This window comes from Aspergillus aculeatinus (genome assembly GCF_003184765.1).
Source record: "Aspergillus aculeatinus CBS 121060 unplaced genomic scaffold BO66scaffold_5, whole genome shotgun sequence".
Classification (NCBI taxonomy): Eukaryota; Fungi; Ascomycota; class Eurotiomycetes; order Eurotiales; family Aspergillaceae; genus Aspergillus; species Aspergillus aculeatinus.
The window spans coordinates 113,229-131,221 of NW_020291474.1; the positions used below are offsets into that span (position 1 = coordinate 113,229).

The following is a 17,993-nucleotide window of genomic DNA, read 5'->3' on the forward strand; positions in this document are numbered from 1 at the left end:
GTCCACCACGGTGGAGCCCGTGAGCCTCGAGCCCTGAGCCCAGCCTGTCTCTTGACCCGGGACTGTAGACCCGTGGACCATCAGCCGGCAAGAGTATAACTAACTCTGCTTATAAAATGGGTCTCTTTTCTGTATCCTCTCTTACCGCTCCACCTTAAGAGGCAAGGGCGGTGGTGGCTTCATAATTCTGTGAGGTGCCTTTAGTGGCTTCCTGACGTCATATCCTCTACAACCTTTATATATATGCCATATCCACAAAATTGGTCTATAAATGAGAAGATTATACATACCGCAGCAGACAGACCGATAAGCAGACCGGTAAGCAGCTTGATTGCCAGCAGACTCAACGCCAGTCACCTTGTACCTTGCTCAAGATTCCTAAAACAAAGTAAGTATTATAAAGGCAATCAAAGACTTGCTTTCGCATTTCCTCGGCGCGGAGCACTCTACGAATGACGAACCAACGTAGAAGGAATAGTGGGAGTCGACGGATAAAATGAGGGAGGGCCTCCAACAAATCTCTTCGATTATTGCTCTGCAGCCATGGTGTGTTTTACGTGACTCCTGCGGGAGCAAAAGAACGACATTGTACCACGGCGTACTAGTTCAGCCAGAGTCACACCATTTCTCAACTTGAGCCTACACTTTCGACATATGAGACGTGCAACCGACTTTGATTCAAGGAGTGCTATTCTTCGTTTGAACTGGTTCTAGCGGAATCCATTGGCAAAGGGAACGTGTTTTGCATGCCTGACTCCAGCCTTAGCTCTCTGAGGAAACCGTGTGATGGCTGAAGCTATCTAGGCTTTCTAACACCGTGTACTCCTGTCGCCTTCCACGCAAGTCATATGCTGCGCGTAATCCGTCAGCTGCGCTCCTTTAACAGCGCGCGCGGAGTCTCATAGCCGTACACCAGTTCCCCATGCCAGAACTTGCTTGCATCAACCTTGGCAATAGACCAAGCTTGGTCCAAAGCATCAACCACCTCGGTCGGCAGAGGGCCCTTTGCCAAATCATTCAGGTTACTCTCGAGCTGCTCAAAGCTACTAAATCCCGTGATGATGCCATCACGACCATTAGTGATGCTCAAGGCCGAGTGATGAACACACCAGCGAAGGGCCACCTCTACCATTGACAGTCCGTGCTTCTGAACTACCGGCTCCAGTATCTCCAGAGAACGGAAGATGCTGGATTTGAAGTACCGGTCCCGATACATCTTGCCTTGAATTGGGTTTCCATTACTAAATCTTCCGTCTGCGGGCTGCTCCGTCGTCTTATATTTGCCTGAAAAGAACCCGCCTGCCAAGGGGTTGAACACGACCACGTCGATGCCCCAGCGGCGGCAGCAGGGGATGAGCTCATCCTCAATTCCGCGCGCTAATTTTCGATAGAACAATCAGCACTTCTCTGGGCGTCCATGTATAAGAGGGGTCATTCTCACTCAGCGCATTGTAGATTGCCTGGTAGATCGTGGGTCGCACCCAGCCGCGTTCATTGCACAGAGTTACGACTTCGGCAACCTCAAAAGCGGAGAAGTTGCTTAGTCCCAGCTGCTTGAATTTGCCCTGTCGGTAGAGTCTGTCGAGTGTTTTGAATGTCTCTACAAAAGGGGTGGTGCGATCCGCCGCATGAAGATAGAAGATGTCCACCTGGTCCGTCCCCAGCTCGCGTAGGGACTCGTTCAGCTTCTCCTCCAGAACCTCTGCGCGGTGGGCGCCTGGTGTGAGTGGGGCCCACTTTGTTGCCATCGACAGACCTCGATCCTTCCATTTTGTCTGGCGGGTGAATGCTTCCTGCCGACCACCATCATAGAGTCGAGCAGTGTCCACCTCATTGTAGCCTTTCTCTTGAAAAAGGTCCAGGCACCGATTGAATTCCTCCAGACTCGTGATGCGAGCACCGTGTGTGGTGTCTGGGCCAAGGGTCATCAACCCCAGAATGATGCGCCGCGTGGTTTTATTTTCTGATGCCATCTTGTTTTAAGAAGACCGTTTGAGAGACTGCAATGGGATCAAACCTGTGTTCAAACCGAGGCCCTGAGAGAGAGAAAATGAATATTCGTGCTTCGAATGGCAGCTGTGTACTTCCTTCAAATATATAGTGGACTTCAAAAAGAGCAGGCTTCCAGTTGGCCTCTCGGAGAATAGGAGAGTAGGTAGTATAGAAGCACGGTACCCGGCTCAACTCAGGGCTCATGCGTCCCGATTAGGAAGGTCAACTCCGACCGGCGCCGCGCCCGCCGGCGCCCACCCGCGGCGTCCCGCCAACGGGATTCTCGGAAGAAGACATGCCGCTCATGCGCTCCTCGGATGCGGCGCAGAATGCCGTTCCGCGATGTTTTGGATGTTGTCCTGGTACTACGGCCCGGGAAGTCTGCAGCGCATGACATTGGCAGAACATACCCAAATCGCTGGACATCACATTGTACCAAGGGCCCGGGTATGCCCCGTCGTCCTTAATTTGTATCTTCAACCTTGCTTCTTTTATTGTTCTGACCCAACAAACATTAACAGTCCCAACCCCTGAAGATAGACAACAGTCATCCTCCACCAACAAGCAGCATACCACTCCCCCACAAACCTCTACGCCCCGCACCTCTTCTTGCCCGACGCCATGGGTTTTCAGTGTGAGCGATAGCACCATCTCTCCGTTGATATGCTATGAATGCATCTCCAGCTCCGAACAGGTGGACTGGCTCACTTATGAAATGTGCTCCGCGCGTGCAGTATAGATCAGTAATTCTTCTTCCAATGATTTTGACCCCACATAACTGAAGTAAAAGTAGCTGCCAGTGGGACTTTACTCTTCCGGCTCCCTGCCCGTTCCATGACATGTATTACACTTCTTGCGGTGCGTGCCAAGGCACGTGTGGCAGGACTGATCACATTGACTGGTTAGCCCCGTCGCAGATCATCGCATCTCAAGAAAAAGCAGGAGGCGGCTAGCCAGTGTCCTTACCTTCTGACCGGTGCCACCACACATGCCGCACTTGTCTGACCAGTACGCCGTAGCCGCGCGGCCACGGACGGAATCGGCTTCCTCCCCTGCGTTGGAGTCGTTAACCCGCCCGGAGCCATTACAGACATGGCAGGTCCATTTGCCACCATGGCAGGTACAGGTCCAGTAGCCATTTTGGCATTCCTAGGTGGTTATACGCTTCTTCAGCATTGTCTCTTCTCGTACGCAGTTCGTGGGATACTACGCACCGACGAACACGGAGCCATTTTATCCGCACGGCAAGAAAGGTTTTTTAATTCTGGTTTGGTGAGTGTTGGGTGATCTTGGAAGGAGGCTCAACAAGCTTGGGGGTGGAAGAGGAAGTGGGATTCTGCAGGCTATTTATACTACGTCTCTCCGTACTCACCTGGAAAACAACAGGCTGTGCCAGCTGAAGTGTGGGTCATAAGAAGAAGATCGGGAGATCTGAGAGCACTTCGATGAGGTGACTTGTGTTGCTGATTGGCCAATGTTTTCAATTGCAGCTCCACCGAGCTCCAGTACGGAGTACACCTGTCCAATCTGCGGGGCTGGGTTTGCAGACCGCTAGGTAACTTACTAGTTGGTACCTAGTAGTGATTGTCAGACTCGTGGTTAACCCTAATGAGCACCCGATACGGCATATTTTACCGAGGTTCCGTAGATGTGTGATTGAAGCCTTCACTGCAGTCTGCCGCCGCCGCCACATAGCTTTCTCGGGTTTGCCTGATCCTCGGAGCATAATCTGTGTCAACTCAGATGTACTGTAAAGCAATCTCTCACCTCGAGGTGAGGTGTTCCCGATAACTAAGAAGGAATTAACCATCCAAGGCTCTAAGGCTCTAAGCAAGGGATGACCCAGCGGAAGATCTTTTGCTTTCCGACTTGAACCATGGGTGCCAGCTTCAGGCTCCCCACATAAGCTGCCCGCTCCGGACTTCTCCAATCAATCATGATATGTCTCGCGCATATGATTGCCTGGATTAGCTGGCACAACCACATTGATAGGTTGATCTGTACAGTACGGTATCTTGTCTTCTTGCGGCGGGCGACACAGAGAATAAATATTCTTCCACTTTCACCCGGATTTGTTCTTCGCGACTTCTTGAAACTCGGCTGTAGCGCCCTTGTACTGTACCAGACAAGGTGGTTTCCTCACTTATTTGCATCCACGAGGCTGGATTAACGCGACCCCAAATTGTTATTGTAATGGACATACTCATCGAGATAAGTATGTATATGACAGCGGTCCCCAGAGTGGGGTATCCAGGAACGAACAAGTGTGTAAAAGTATTGAGGAGCCTCTTAAGGCTGAGCTAGCGTTGGCTAGTAAGGACCTTCTTTCTGTTAGCTCGCGTGGTGGATCCCCCATGCCCGATGCAGACGCCTCGAGAATCCGATTCTAAAATTCAGGGATACCACCCTAAGTCAACTTCCTCATCCCGCCTTCGGAGCAATTAGCGAAGTGAAACATGGTCTTCTTTCGCCAGCATCCGAAGAATGAAACAACAATCCATTCAGCCTTTGATCCCCTCCTCCCTCTCCCCCTTTGGCTCTTCCCCGCTCCCCGGCCCCTTTGGCTCCCACCCCGGCTCCGCCATCTCAAAGCCCCCAAATTCAAAGCCCGGCGCAACAGAGCATCCCACCAGCGTCCAGTCTCCCAAGGACAGTGCGTGCTGCCACTCTCCGCGTTCAATCACAATCTGCGGTCGCTGGTCGGTCCAGACATCCGGGCCTAGGACAAGGTTGCGCACGGCTGTACCATCGTCCCAAGCTAGCGACAGCTGCAGTGGAGCGCCGGCATAGTAGTGCCAGACTACGACGGCGTCGAGCACGCGGTGCCAGTGTGAGAGGCCGGACTCGCCCTCGAGGAGGTAGTAGATGTAGGTGCTGGTGGCGCGGCCCTCGGGGGTGGTGTTCGGGTCACGGAACGTCTCGATGTAGTAGCCCTTTTCGGGATGGGGGGTGAGGTTCAGGGCGGAGATGACTTGCTGTGCGGTGTAGGTGGTGGTTGCCAGCGCCATTCTCTCTGGGGGTTGCTTCGGGTTTTGGTTGTGTAGGGTTGTCTTTGGATAGCTAATTTTTGAGGGGGTCTTTTTTTTTTTTTTTTTGAGCAGCATGTGGTATTGTCAGATAAAATGGCAGGTCGCAAGTTGGCCAGCTTTGAGATTTATGCGAATGTTGGAAAGGGGTATACATGTTTGTTGTGGTGGCCCTAATGCTAGTTCGATCTATATCGCGAACAAAGAAAGAACGCTGATCGCAGGGCCATGACTCTGCCGCGCCTGGCTATCTCTCAGTCACGACCATCATAATCCTTGCAATTCCTTGTAGCTTGCAGCGCCGAGTTTTGTCTCCTTCCCGTTAAGGAAACCGCTTACTCGCCAGTTTCAAATGCGCCGGACTTCAAGCGCTCGCAGGGATGCCGGTGCCACCGGGATAGGAAAAGGGGCAAGGCATCCAGCTGAGTATTGATCTTTGTGCCTGGCCCAAAGCCTGTATTAAATGTGCTTACGGAATAATCACCTGTTTTATATCTCCATATGGCTCATCTCGTAGTAGATGTGTAACTAATGGTTGGGATCCAGCACCCTCTTCCAGCCGCTTGGTTGCCTTGGATGCGATACAAATTTTGTAGAAGCAAACACTTGATGTACCGCAATGATGGGCCTGACCTGGTTACATCACATACTCCCTTTCGATATAGCAAACAATTACTATGAAAAATGCCTAGTCATTCTTCTGTCCCATATAGTCACTCCGTTTGCTCCAACGGTACCCTGCGGTCCCCCAGCATGAACGACATCAGGCAGGACCTGCCCATGTCCATGACAATGGCCACCTTCATCGGAATCTCCTAGTGGCTAGGGCTGGAGGTGAATGCGTCCCTATTCTTGACCTTCAAGCGACGCCGCGGACTATATTTCTGGTCCTGCGCACTCGTTTCGTGGGCGATCGTCCTCCAACCTCTCTTTATCATCCTCGCCGACTTCCATGTCTGGACGGACCCCGTCCCCTCCATCACTATGATCTACCTCACATGGCTGATCATGGTCGTTCCGCAAAGTTGGGTCTTATACTCGCGACTCCATCTGCTGTTACGCAATGCAAAAGTTCTGAGGACGATAAAGTTCATTCTCATCGTCAGCTCGGTGGTGTTCTCGATACCGACTATCGTGATCGGGATTATGGCGGTAAGGGTCCTCGACTCAACCATAGAAGAAAGAGCAATAGGCAGGTTAAATAGGTCACTCACAATATCTCTCCATAGCAAGCCACAAATATCAACCCCGCCCTCTCTTCCGCCAACCTCATCTGGGACCGCGTGCAGCTGGCCGCCTTCCTCATCCAAGAAACCGCCCTCAGCACGCTATACATCTTACAGACACGAACATTTCTACGCGGCCGCGCCCCGCTGCGTGAACGTCCCTATTCACCCTATGCCCCACGATCGGCATCTGCCCTCCTCCATGGCGTCGATCCCGATCGTTCGAACTTGAAGGGGCAAACTGATGTGCTGTGGCAGCTGATCTACGCTAATGTCCTGATCATCGTGCTGGACTTGGCGCTTTTCGGCATCCAGTGCGCCAGGATGTTCTACTTGCAGGGAGCGCTGAAGCCGTGTGTCTATGGCATCAAGCTCAGGATCGCATTCCTGATCTTGAATCGTCTGCGGGAGATTATACTGCAACCAGCGAGCCGTGGAATATACCTCGGGAGTGAACAGGCGAGCGGCCATTTGATGGGTAGGAATGTACTCAGCCCCGATACGGCGGAGGAGGCACATGCGCATCGTGCAATAATACAGGCAAAATAAAAAAATGGATCCTAGTTGAGGGGGCCTACTTGGGAGCAAGCAGGCAAGTGAGAGAGATTAAGAATAAGCATAGGGCGGGGAAAAAAAGGCCAAAACATACAACAGAAGGGATTCGCTGGTGGTCACCCACCCAACTACTAACCTCCCGGCGTGTGGCTTAAGTACGGCTGAGCGGACGGGAAGCCCTGTTTTCCACACCCTGTGGTCGTATGTGCTTGTATGTGCTTAGGTGTTGGTGATAATCCTATCTGCCGATGTAATCTGTTCTGACCCCAGGTTCATGGTCCTGTTTTGGCGGTTCTACATCGCGATGTCCGGAGCGGTCGGTCTCCCTTGACCACAACACACAATGCCACCGGATCGGGTGGGGTCGCATTGACGAAGGCTTGCTTGGCTACGTTCTTCTGCTATGATAATCACTCTCAGGTAGTCTAGAGAAGCCTTTGTGTCTCAAGCACTGTCACGGGCTGTACTAGCTAAACTAGTTTCGTGGCCGCCGCTATGTAGCAGAAACAAACTTCTATGCTATGCGGGCTCACAGCGCTGATAAGGACGGCGATGTGACGAAGATCGTTTCACCAGACCCTCGCGTGCATTTATAATCGGCCTACCACGTCGCCGAACACTATACTGCAATGGGCGAATTCCCCTTCCAGTCCCAGGAAACCTATGGCTCTGATCCATCTGCTTCTTCACCCTCAACCAAATCTGACCCCATCCATCGTGAATACTGCCATCCGAGGGCTCGCTTACAGTATGCTCGGGGAATGAACCGAGATTTCGGCGAATGCAATCCACTCAACCTGGCCGGACCCCTCATCCAGCCCGACCATATATAATCACCCCCTGGAGGATACTAGGTAGTTCACAAGAAGGATTCTGGAACAAATTCCACCATCGCAACCCAGTTCTCTCTTCGACGGTATAGTACATCGGTACACCCCCAACAACCATGCAACCGATCACCCTCTACTCGCACCCCATCGGGCCCAACCCGTGGAAGGTCGCCCTCATCCTCTCGGCCCTCCGCCTCCCCTACGAGACGGTGCTGGTCGACTTCGCCGACGTCAAGAAGTCCCCCTACGTGGATCTCTGCCCCAACGGCCGTCTCCCGACCATCGTGGACCCCAACCAGAACAACCTTACCCTGTGGGAGTCCGGCGCGATTGTGAACTACCTGATCGAAACCTACGACGCGAGCCACCAGCTCAGCTACGAGACTCTCCCGGAGCGCCACCACCTCCAGCAGTGGCTGCACTTCCAGGTCTCCGGGCAGGGGCCCTACTACGGGCAGCTGGGGTGGTTCCAGCGGCAGCCCGAGCGGGCGCCGCTTGCGATCGAGCGGTATACGGCGGAGGTCCGGCGGGTGATGGGGGTGCTGGACCGCGCGCTGCAGGGCAAGGAGTGGCTGGTCGGGGAAAAGTGCACGTTTGTGGATCTGTGCTTCGTGCCGTGGCAGGAGTTGGTGCCGCTCATGGTGCGGAATGAGGGCGTTGTTCGGGAGCTGGAGGAGCAGTATCCCAATGTGAGGGCGTGGATGGGGCGGATGAAGGCGAGGGAGGAGGTGCAGAAGGTGCTGCGGGAGAAGCGCGAGGCGATGGCGCAGGAGCAGTCCAGGTAGTTCTTTGTCCCTGGCTGGAATTGTGCGGGATGTTCTATTACTACAGGTAGTAAGGTACTTGCTCGGTATAGATGCGTGCATCCAGGATGCCTTAGTACTTTATGGAAGGGCAGCTCGCTTGCAGTGTCATAGGGTGTGCGGGTTACAATCTGGATCACGGTGCATCCTGATTTGTCCGCGAATGATACATGACGGTGAATTCACAGGTGTCAAAAGTCTTTAATAGGGCTCTTAGTATGCAAATACAGCTTGGTCCTTGTTTCAGCGGATATCAACGACAGAAACACATCAACATTACAGCAGATCAAATCAGGCCGTGTTCAATCAGTTGAAATCGACTGGAATATATAAAACTGCATTGGGAACAGGCTAACAGAGGGAAAACTGTATTTTTTTTCCTGTTTTTAGATAAGACCAACAATCTTTCAAAGGAAGGAATAATTCTGTTCGAGACTCAGAGGATCAGGCTTGCTCCCTATCGAAGTGAGCATAGAAAGCCGTAATGCAGGGGTCCGACCGATCAAGGAGGATTTCGCCGAAATAGTGGGGCCGCCGGCCTTTGCCCACTTCACCACATCCGATTATCCGTTTGTTCTATAGCACTCATGGTTACTCCTCCTGATCTCTTATAAATGCATGACCCTTCATACCAAGAACTATCATGCAGAGAATAGTCAGCCAAAAACAACGATGGAGTCAGACAGCTTAGACAGCAACGAGCCCAAGACGGTGTCTATCACCTCACCAGAACTTCCAGAATGGGCGGAAGACCCAGCCAACGCGCAGAACTGGGCTACACACAAGAAACTCTACAACACAGCGATCCCTTCGGTACTGTGTCTTCTGATGTGAGTATACAAGCAATGCGAACTGGGTATGTGTCAAAGCTAACGTCAGGTACCTGGAATCTTTATAGATCATTCGGACTTGCCATCTACTCGCCCTCTCACGGTCATGTTCAAGCCGCATTCCACACCTCCTCCACCAAATCGCTTCTACCTTTCACCATGTACGTATACGGATTGGCATTTGGACCCATGATCGCCGCCCCTCTCAGCGAGACCTATGGCCGGCGGTTTATCTACCTCGTTATGACCCCGCTAGCAATGTTGTTCATTCTCGGGGCCGGGTTTTCGAACAACCTGGCAAGTCTCACCGTGTGCCGCTTGCTGGCGGGGATGTTCATCTCGGCGCCGCTGGCTGTCGGAGCGGGCACAATCATGGACATGTGGAGCGGGCCGGCGACCGGCCGTGGCGTGACGATCCTCATGACCATCGCCTTCATGGGCCCTGCCATCGGATCTCTGGTCGGGGGCTGGGTGGCCGAGTACAAGAGCTGGCGCTGGTCGCAGTGGACGACGCTGTTTCTGGGGGCCGCCTGCTGGGCGTTCAGTGCAGGCGCGCAGGAGTCCTACGCTCGCCCGATCCTCCACCGTCGCGCCGTCAAGCTGGGACTGCCCGTTCCTCCGAGTCCCATCCCCGGGGGCCTGGCCGGCGTCAGAGTGATGCTCACCGTGACCCTGGCACGGCCGGTCTACATGCTCCTGACCGAGCCCATCGTGGCTCTCTGCTCGCTCTATTCCTCGCTCAACTTCTCCGTCCTCTTCTGCTTCCTCGCCTGCGTACCGCTCGTGTATACCAATGTCTACGGCTTCACGCCGGGTCAGTGCGGCTTGGTCTTCATTGCCCTGGCGCTGGGGTGCGCCCTGGGCTGTCTGGGGCTTCTGGCGGCAGACCAGTACACGATGGCTCTGCACCGACGACGACACCCAGAGGGCACCCCCGCGCCACCGGAACGCGTCCTATGGGCGGCGATGTTGGCTAGCCCGTGGATGCCGGCGGCACTGTTCTGGTTTGCATGGACATCGACTCCCCACGTGCACTGGATGAGCAGTATCGTCGCCATTGGGCTCTTTGGGTGCTCCAACATTATGATTTTCGTGCGCAATCCTTCCTCATTCTGCCGTATCTCTCATATTGACCGCGTCATCATAGGTGTCGACCGCCCTGTATCTAACGCGTGTCTATGGGGCGCAGTTCGGAGCCTCTGCGTTGGCCGCCAATGGTCTGCTGCGGTACGGCATCGGCGGCTCGTTTCCTCTTTTCACTCTCGCCAGTATGTTCTCCTGGGCTAGCTCTTCCCGGTCCTTCTTCAGGTCTAATTGGACGCTCTCAGTGTACCACAACCTAGGTTATAGCTGGGCGTCTAGCTTATTGGGGTTCTTGGCTGTGTGCTTTGCGCCCCTCCCGTGGCTGTTCTTCAAGTGGGGGGCTCGGATCCGGAAGCATAGTGCTTATTCATCGTGAGATTGCCAGGGATGCACTTAATGGCATGAGACAGATTGGATAGACCCCCGGAACACAGGGATCGATAGTAATAGAGCATATATACAAACAAGGAAGACAAAGAAAGTATGCATGACTGTGAAAATCAGCCCTTTCGTATCATCTGGGCAGTAGTGGTGCTTATAGTTCGGCCTACATGTACTACACAGTACATACAGCATCGTGGATATAGACTCACCACCCAACAGGTATAGTACACTATGTCTGATTCGGCAGAAATCTAGTCTTGATCATATTGTCTTCTTCTTCTTCATCTTCATCTTCATAAATCTAACCTTTGCGTACAAACCCCATCACAGCTCCTCAACGCATTCTTCCTGCCAAGACCCTGTCTTCCCTTCAACGTCCCTCCTGGACAACATGCTCTGGCATTGATACCTCCCAAAGGCTCTGGCCGACACCCGCTCGGCGAACATCTCATCGATCTCCTCCAGCGACCGCTGCTTGAGCTCCGGCACCACCAACCACACGAACACCGTCGCCACCACCGACAATCCCCCATAGATAAACGCCACGCTGCCGCCGATCGCCGCCTGCGTATACGGGTTCACAAACACAATCACCAGCCCCGTGCCGTACGCCGCAAACCCCGCCAGGGTGACCATCTTCTCCCGCACCGCGGCGGCCGGGGGCACTTCGGCCGTGATCACCCACGCCAACGGGCCCCAGGTGCTCTGGAAGGTGAAGAACCACAGCATGAGCATGACCACCGCGCCGACCTGTCTCCCGTAGCTGTCGGTCGGCGTGCACGTCAGCCCGCCGATGGTGAGCATACACGCGGCCAGCAGAGCGGCGGAGACCAGCAGCACGAGCCGCCGGCCCAGACGGTCGGTGACGGCCACGCCCGTGAGGTTGCCGGCGATCCCGATGACATATACAACCACGGACATCAGGAGGACCTGGCGGAAGCCGATCTGTTGCAGGAAGACGGCCTGGTAGTTGGCGACGAAGGAGATGCCTTGCGCCTGTTGGAAGACCTGCGCCCCGACACAGATGGCCGTGCGGCGGCGGTAGATGGGGTTGGTGAAGCAGACAGCCCAGGAGGAGGACTCGTCGGGATGCTGCGCTTGATTCTGCTGTGGCTTTTGCGATTGCTGTTGTTGTTGTTGTTGCTGTTGAAGGCGAGCGACCTCGACCTGGGCGTCCGCGAGGGGAATGCCGCGCAGTCGAGCCAGACTGGCCCCGGCTTCGTCGAGGCGTCCGCGGTGCATCAGCCAGTACGGTGACTCGGGAAGAAGGGGCAGACTGATCCAGTTCAGCAGCGGGATGGCGATCTGCGCCACCACGACTCCGCGCCAGGCCCAGTCACTGGGGATGTGGCGACAGAGGTAGACGATGAGGGCCGCCACCAGGCCGCCGACCATCAGGAAGACGTTGTACGTGCCTGCCATCACCCCACGGAGAGCCTGGGGCGCGCACTCGCCCTGGTAGACCGGGATCACGTTGGAGGCGATGCCGCCGCCGAAGTAGACGACGGCTTTGCCCACGAGGAACTGGGCGTAGCTCGTCTGGCAGGTGGATTCGATGATCACGCCCACGCTCACCACGGCCGACTGGATCCACAGGCTATTCTTGCGGCCGAACCGTTCGTTCAACGGGGTGGCACACAGAAGCCCCAGGATGACCCCGGCATAGCCCAGTCCGGTGCCCAGCGATTGCTGCCGGTCGCTCAGCACCCAGATCTCTTGAGGGTGGCTGTAGTGTCCGAACCGACGGGCAAACTGCTGGGAGCTCATGATGCTCGCCCACCAGGCTTGGTCGAACCCGAACCCTGCGGAGGAGAGGGACCCGAAGATCGCTACAGCCCAGATGAGCCATGGGAGACTCCGTATGCTATCAGGCGCCGCCATTGGTGGAAGGAAACTGCACGGGAGGAAGTAGAGATGCGAGAAGAGCACTGCAGCCACGTTTTGCTCGCGGTTGCAGACTTGTCGGATTCTTCCTCTTTGCTGAGGACCTTTCGCCGCCTTTTATCTAAGTACGCGGAACAACGAGAGAGCTAGTACCTGTTCCATGATAATGCCTCGAGCATGATCCTACAGAGGTCTATCAGTCATGGTGTCATCCAATCGCTACTCGGATTCATGGGGAAAGGATTCGCACCTGCTTGGCAAAGACCAGAATCCTTCGTGTGTATGTCTGCTTCGAGCCGGTGGCGTCTGCTTAACAGTGAACGTGGCCGCGAAGGATTGCTAGACTGAATCAAGCCTTACCAATAGTGAGAGAGAGAGGGAGACACAGTGAGAGAGAGAATTTGTCTCCAGAGAATAATGACGAGCCAGGACCCCGTGTTCTACTTCCCCACACTAGTTAGTCACTGGAGATGCGGACCCCCCGGTCATTGCATTGCAGCAATGCCCACGCGATGTGGGAGACCCACTTGGTTGATGGATGAGGGCTTGAGTGGGTCTTCTCCACTATGTCGGCGAAATCCCCCCCACTATATCGCCGACACAAGAGGGGTCTGGAAGAGGCTCACGCGAGGAATGGGGCCACTGCGATGGCCAGGAAACAGCAAACTTTGACGTCTCAATGGGGTAATTCATGTCTGCACCGTAGGTATTATGCTAACGCTGCCAAACATGGCAGGGATGCGTGGTCCATCTGCCTGCACACAAACCACCTCAAAAACCACCACTCCCCTGTGCGTGGATGGTCAACCTGCCAAACCAAACTTCTTCTCTCCTGCCCGCCGAGAATGTATTCCAATATCCCCTCGTCAGCTGTCAACCAGCTCCTCCAGTCTCTCACACTGGAGGAGAAAGTCGCCCTGCTTGCGGGCAAGAACATGTGGGAAACCGCCAACATCGACCGGCTACACATCCCCAGTCTGAAGATGACCGACGGCCCGGCCGGAGCCCGCGGGTCCAAATGGACGTACGGCTCCCTGACCACATGGATTCCGTGCGGGGTGTCGCTGGCCGCCACCTTTGATCTGGCCCTGGTGGAGAAAGTCGGGACCATTCTGGGGCAGGAGACCCGACGCAAGGGCTGCCAGGTCCTGCTGGCCCCGACCATGAACCTGTCGCGCTCGCCCTTGGGCGGGCGGAATTTCGAAGGCTATGGGGAAGACCCTTATCTGGTCGGGGTGATGGCCGTTGCAATGATCCGCGGCATTCAGAGCCAGGGGGTCGGGGCGTGCATGAAACATTTTATCCTGAACGACACCGAGACTCGGCGGTTCAATGTCGACCAAACGATTGATGAGCGTACCCTGCGAGAGGTCTACATGAAGCCATTCGCCATGGCTGCGCAGGAACCGGAAGCAGCGCCGTGGACGGCCATGGTCAGCTACCCCAAGATCAACGGGCTACATGCCGATCTCAGTCCTGAAATCCTGCCGCGCCTGCTGAGAAAGGAGCTGCAGTATGATCGGTTGGTTATGAGCGACTGGGGGGGTTTGAACAGTACGGTCGAAAGCTTGCTGGCCACGACTGACCTGGAGATGCCGGGTCCACCGGTACGTCGGGGTGAGCGCCTGTTAGCCGCCATTCAGGCCGGTCGCATTGATGTGACCACACACGTCGATCCGAGTGTGCGACGAATGCTGCAGCTCCTGGAACAAACGGGATTACTGAACAACCCCTCTGATTCCACGGAGGTATCCTCCGAACAAACCGCCAACGACCCTACGCTCCATCAGATCGTGCGCGAGGCGGCGCAAAGTGGCCTTGTGCTGCTGAAAAACGAGAGCGTACTGCCTCTTCAACCCTCGAGGCTGCGGAAGATCGCAATCATTGGGCCTAACGCGCGCAAGCCCACGGCTGGTGGAGCGGGCAGCGCCGCCGTCAACCCTTTCTACGTCACCACGCCCGAAGAGTGCCTCCGCAACGCGCTTCGGGCTGCGAACCCGGACATCAAGCTCACATATCGCTCCGGCATCCGCGACAGTCTGCGCCCCCCTCTTTTGGGCGGTCAATTGACCGTCCCGGACGGATCCCGCCAGGGTCTGCACGTGAGCTTCTTTGCAGGCCATGCTTTCGAGGGGCCGGTCGTGGCGACCAGTCTGTGGGACGACTCGCTCATTTATCTCATGAGTGATGGGGATATCCCCGCCGCGCTGGAGGATCGGCCGTACTCGTACCAGGCTGCCGGAGTAGTCACCCCATCCGAATCGGGCCGCTACACCTGGAGCCTAGCCAACACCGGAAAAGCCAAGTTGTTCCTCGAGGATGAGCTGCTCATCGATAACAATGAGTGGGACGTTGTGACTGGTGGCTTCCTGGGCTGCTCGAGTGAGGACCGGACCGCTAGTACCCATCTCGAGGCTGGCCGCTCTTACCGACTGCGAGTAGACAATGTCGTGACCTTGCCGCTCGTCGACGCCTTCGACAACACCCTATTCCCTCGCATATCGGGCGTGCGCGTGGGACTCGCCCTGGAGCGGGACGAGACGCTGATGCTGGAGCAGGCGGTTGATTCGGCCCGCGAAGCAGACGTGGCCGTGGTCGTCGTCGGCCACAACAAGGATTCCGAAGGGGAGGGAGGCGACCGGGCCCACATGCAGCTCCCGGGTCGCACCGACGAGCTCGTGGGCGCCGTCTGTGCAGCCAACCCCAATACGGTTGTCGTCATGCAGTCGGGCAGTGCGGTGACTATGCCTTGGGCGGATGCTGCGGCGGGCATCGTGATGGCCTGGTACCAGGGCCAGGAAAACGGCCAGGCCCTGGCGGAGGCTCTTCTGGGCCATTGCAACTTCTCGGGCAAGCTTCCCATCACCTTTCCCCAGCGACTCGAGGATCATGGCTCGAGCGCCTGGTTTCCTGGAGAGGCTGCGCAGGATCGCAACACATTTGGGGAAGAAGTGTTGGTTGGATATCGGCATCTCGATGCCCGGGGGATTCCGCCTCTGTGGTCATTTGGGTTCGGCCTCTCGTATACTCGCTTTGAGCTTGCAGATATTCGCATCAGCGGCACCCTCAGCGTTGCTTCTTCTCCTGAGACCAGGGTTTCAGTCCACGCGCGGGTCCTGAACGTTGGGGGTTGCGACGGGCAGGAAGTGGTGCAGGTGTACGTGGCCCCCTCGACATGTATTGGGGAGATGGGGCTGGTCAGCTATCCAAAGACGTTGGCCGGCTTCGCCAAGATCTCCGTCCCTGCAGGAGAGTCGCGTGAAGTGAACATCACCATTCCTGGATCGGAGCTGCGATGGTATGATGTGAAAACTGGGCAGTGGCGATTGGATGCGGGCAAGTATAAGTGCTGGGTTGGGCGTAGTCTGTGTGAACTCGACAAAGAGTTGGAGATTAAGGTAGAATAGGTAGCGTGATTCTGATGGAAAGAGGAAAGAAATGATCTTTTCTGCTATAGACTCCATCATGATGATGATGATGATGATGATGATGATGTTGTTGTTGATGATCTTGTTGATGTCGGAGGAATGAATAATCCGTTCATCCGTTAACTAATTTGTTCCATCTGCTGCTGATCCTCCCATTCCTTCTACTTCCCCACCGTTTCTTCCAACCAATACTCCGTAATTATACTACACTCCTTCTCCTGCTCCGGCAAGTCTTATTAAATCCTGTCATCATGGACTGCACTACTCCTGTAGCCTGTCTCAACTGCCGAGACAAGCACCTGAAATGTGATGGCAATCTGGCTGGATGTACTCGATGCCAGTCAATTGGTCTTCCATGCCACTTCATTCCATCTCGCCGTGGTCGCAAATGTCGCCCAGCCTTGCCAGCTTCTTCGATTTTATCCCTCGCCTCACCTGTACCATTGAAGTCAATGGGTGAGGTGAATGAGCAGAGTCTACAACTCCACGAACAGCCACAATCACATGAACAGGATCTGCAGCAATTTTCTTCACTCCGGGGACGGGAACAAGACTTGCAGTTGATTTCCCTCTACTACCTCCACTTCCACCAGGCACATCCTTTCCTGCCCCCAATGGAAACTCTGCTAGAATCCAACCCCCCTTCTTACTTACTGGACATCATGGAGTTTACCAGTCTACATTATTTATCGCCTCAGTTTTTCCACGACAGCAGCAAGACATTACTTTTGGCGGTGCAGGCCGCCGATTTGACGGTCGAAAAGACGCAGGCCTTTCTGCTCCTGGCCATTCTACAACACGGGCGACAGCAAAGCCACGAGGCTCGGTCTTGTCTCGGCCAGGCCCTTCAGTGTGCGCTGGAATTGGGTCTGCACCGTCGCGAGGCTTCCGACGCGCTTAGCGTAGACGCTCCCTTGAGGGCCGAGAGTCTCCGACGGACGTGGTGGGAGATTTTTGTGGTTGATGTGCTACTCGCAGCTGTTCAGGCCGATGGATACCTCCAATTTGAAATGAGAGAGACGCCCCAAGTCCCCCTTCCCTGCGGACCAGAAGAGTATCACTCAGGCTGTATTATGAGTCCTCTCCCGCCCACCCTCGCCGACATGGAACAGAATGGTCTGTTCTGCGGAGATGACGAGTTCTCTCCCGGTGCCTACCGGATCGAAGCCGCCATGATGCTGCGAAAATGCTTGCGCGCCGGCGAGTCGCATATCACTCAGGAGACGCTCGACGTACTCAGCGCCGCCATCACCGCTTGGTTCCATCGATTGCCATCCAGTCAACGCCCCATTCTCCAGTCGAATGGTGTTTTGGAGGAGGCAATGATGCAGGCCGTGATGCTGATGCACTGCGCCAGTATCTATCTGCACTTCCCACGTTCTTGCCTTTTGGCCTTTCTCCCCATCACCGGCCGTATCCTTTGTTCGTCGCCGCCTGCGCTCGTCACCACTTCCCCGGATCCTCAATTGCACACCACAAAAGTAGCGGAGAGTGCCGTCCAACTCTCCCGACTCGCGTCATTGTCACCCTCGGTCATCAACCACAGCCCGTTCTTTGCTTGCACACTGGTGATAAGCTCCGTGATACACGTAGCACTCATGCTCAGCGATGGCCTGCAACCCCCGGGGCCCAGGCAGCAGTATTTGGCGCTGAATTTAGGGGTCCTCAGGTCCATGGGGGAGGCGTGGCCCATTGCTGCGAGCGCGATGCAACGAATTCGTCAGGCTGTGATGGAGGTTCACGCAGCAGTCTCGTGCGACACTCGTCCTCTGCTGGACGTTTTCTCTCCCTCCACCTCCACGTGAGGATTTGCCCACAAAGACGGGTCATCTAGGCCCGAATTCAGCGCTCTGTATTTGTTCACCGATCCTTGACGCAAATATTATTTTGTTGAGGGTTCCTTGTGGGCATCGCCTGTAGCACCCCACGCTAGGAATCCTCCAAGACCTAGG

The 17,993-nt window shown here is 55.2% G+C and overlaps 8 protein-coding genes across 8 annotated transcripts; 4 read left to right on the forward strand and 4 right to left on the reverse strand.

The window, feature by feature from the left end:
• Positions 1–850: 850 nt before the first annotated feature.
• Positions 851–2,133, reverse strand: BO66DRAFT_459432 (aldo/keto reductase family protein). Its single transcript, XM_025652257.1, has 2 exons — positions 1,442–2,133; positions 851–1,377 (listed from the first exon to the last, which is right to left on the reverse strand). Exons 1-2 carry the CDS (start codon positions 1,971–1,973, stop codon positions 866–868), a joined length of 1,044 nt encoding a protein of 347 aa, XP_025507653.1. The 5' UTR covers positions 1,974–2,133; the 3' UTR covers positions 851–865.
• A 348-nt stretch (positions 2,134–2,481) lies between these two features.
• On the reverse strand, positions 2,482–3,292 carry BO66DRAFT_388493 (uncharacterized protein). The gene is made up of 3 exons (XM_025646575.1): positions 3,207–3,292; positions 2,959–3,141; positions 2,482–2,877 (listed from the first exon to the last, which is right to left on the reverse strand). Exons 2-3 carry the CDS (start codon positions 3,129–3,131, stop codon positions 2,733–2,735), a joined length of 318 nt encoding a protein of 105 aa, XP_025507654.1. The 5' UTR covers positions 3,132–3,141; positions 3,207–3,292; the 3' UTR covers positions 2,482–2,732.
• Positions 3,293–4,493: 1,201 nt separating this feature from the next.
• On the reverse strand, positions 4,494–5,000 carry BO66DRAFT_314067 (cupin domain-containing protein; the record flags this gene model as incomplete). Its single annotated transcript, XM_025643416.1, has 1 exon — positions 4,494–5,000. The coding sequence occupies one exon, from the start codon at positions 4,998–5,000 to the stop codon at positions 4,494–4,496; it is 507 nt and encodes a 168-aa protein (XP_025507655.1).
• Positions 5,001–6,002: 1,002 nt separating this feature from the next.
• BO66DRAFT_434825 (uncharacterized protein) lies at positions 6,003–6,793 on the forward strand (the record flags this gene model as incomplete). Its single annotated transcript, XM_025650802.1, has 2 exons — positions 6,003–6,170; positions 6,248–6,793. The coding sequence occupies 2 exons, from the start codon at positions 6,003–6,005 to the stop codon at positions 6,791–6,793; spliced, it is 714 nt and encodes a 237-aa protein (XP_025507656.1).
• A 952-nt stretch (positions 6,794–7,745) lies between these two features.
• Positions 7,746–8,414, forward strand: BO66DRAFT_408340 (glutathione S-transferase family protein; the record flags this gene model as incomplete). Its single annotated transcript, XM_025649111.1, has 1 exon — positions 7,746–8,414. One exon carries the CDS (start codon positions 7,746–7,748, stop codon positions 8,412–8,414), a length of 669 nt encoding a protein of 222 aa, XP_025507657.1.
• A 690-nt stretch (positions 8,415–9,104) lies between these two features.
• On the forward strand, positions 9,105–10,813 carry BO66DRAFT_365996 (MFS transporter; the record flags this gene model as incomplete). The annotated part of the gene is made up of 4 exons (XM_025645239.1): positions 9,105–9,262; positions 9,331–10,354; positions 10,410–10,530; positions 10,591–10,813. 4 exons carry the CDS (start codon positions 9,105–9,107, stop codon positions 10,719–10,721), a joined length of 1,434 nt encoding a protein of 477 aa, XP_025507658.1. The 3' UTR covers positions 10,722–10,813.
• A 240-nt stretch (positions 10,814–11,053) lies between these two features.
• BO66DRAFT_459434 (hexose carrier protein) lies at positions 11,054–12,610 on the reverse strand (the record flags this gene model as incomplete). Its single annotated transcript, XM_025652258.1, has 1 exon — positions 11,054–12,610. The coding sequence occupies one exon, from the start codon at positions 12,608–12,610 to the stop codon at positions 11,054–11,056; it is 1,557 nt and encodes a 518-aa protein (XP_025507659.1).
• Positions 12,611–13,458: 848 nt separating this feature from the next.
• On the forward strand, positions 13,459–17,846 carry BO66DRAFT_417665 (putative beta-glucosidase precursor; the record flags this gene model as incomplete). The annotated part of the gene is made up of 4 exons (XM_025649698.1): positions 13,459–14,361; positions 14,404–14,715; positions 14,746–15,976; positions 16,315–17,846. 4 exons carry the CDS (start codon positions 13,459–13,461, stop codon positions 17,844–17,846), a joined length of 3,978 nt encoding a protein of 1,325 aa, XP_025507660.1.
• Between the last annotated feature and the right edge of the window lie 147 nt (positions 17,847–17,993).

Coding starts and splice junctions, on each gene's coding strand:
- BO66DRAFT_459432 (XM_025652257.1), bottom strand. CDS start 1,973: ATGGCATCAGAAAATAAAACCACGCGGCGCATCATTCTGGGGTTGATG. Junction 1,378..1,441: donor GGCAATCTACAATGCGCTGA/GTGAGAATGACC, acceptor ATCGAAAATTAG/CGCGCGGAATTGAGGATGAG.
- BO66DRAFT_388493 (XM_025646575.1), bottom strand. CDS start 3,131: ATGGCTACTGGACCTGTACCTGCCATGGTGGCAAATGGACCTGCCATG. Junction 2,878..2,958: donor GTGGTGGCACCGGTCAGAAG/GTAAGGACACTG, acceptor CAATGTGATCAG/TCCTGCCACACGTGCCTTGG.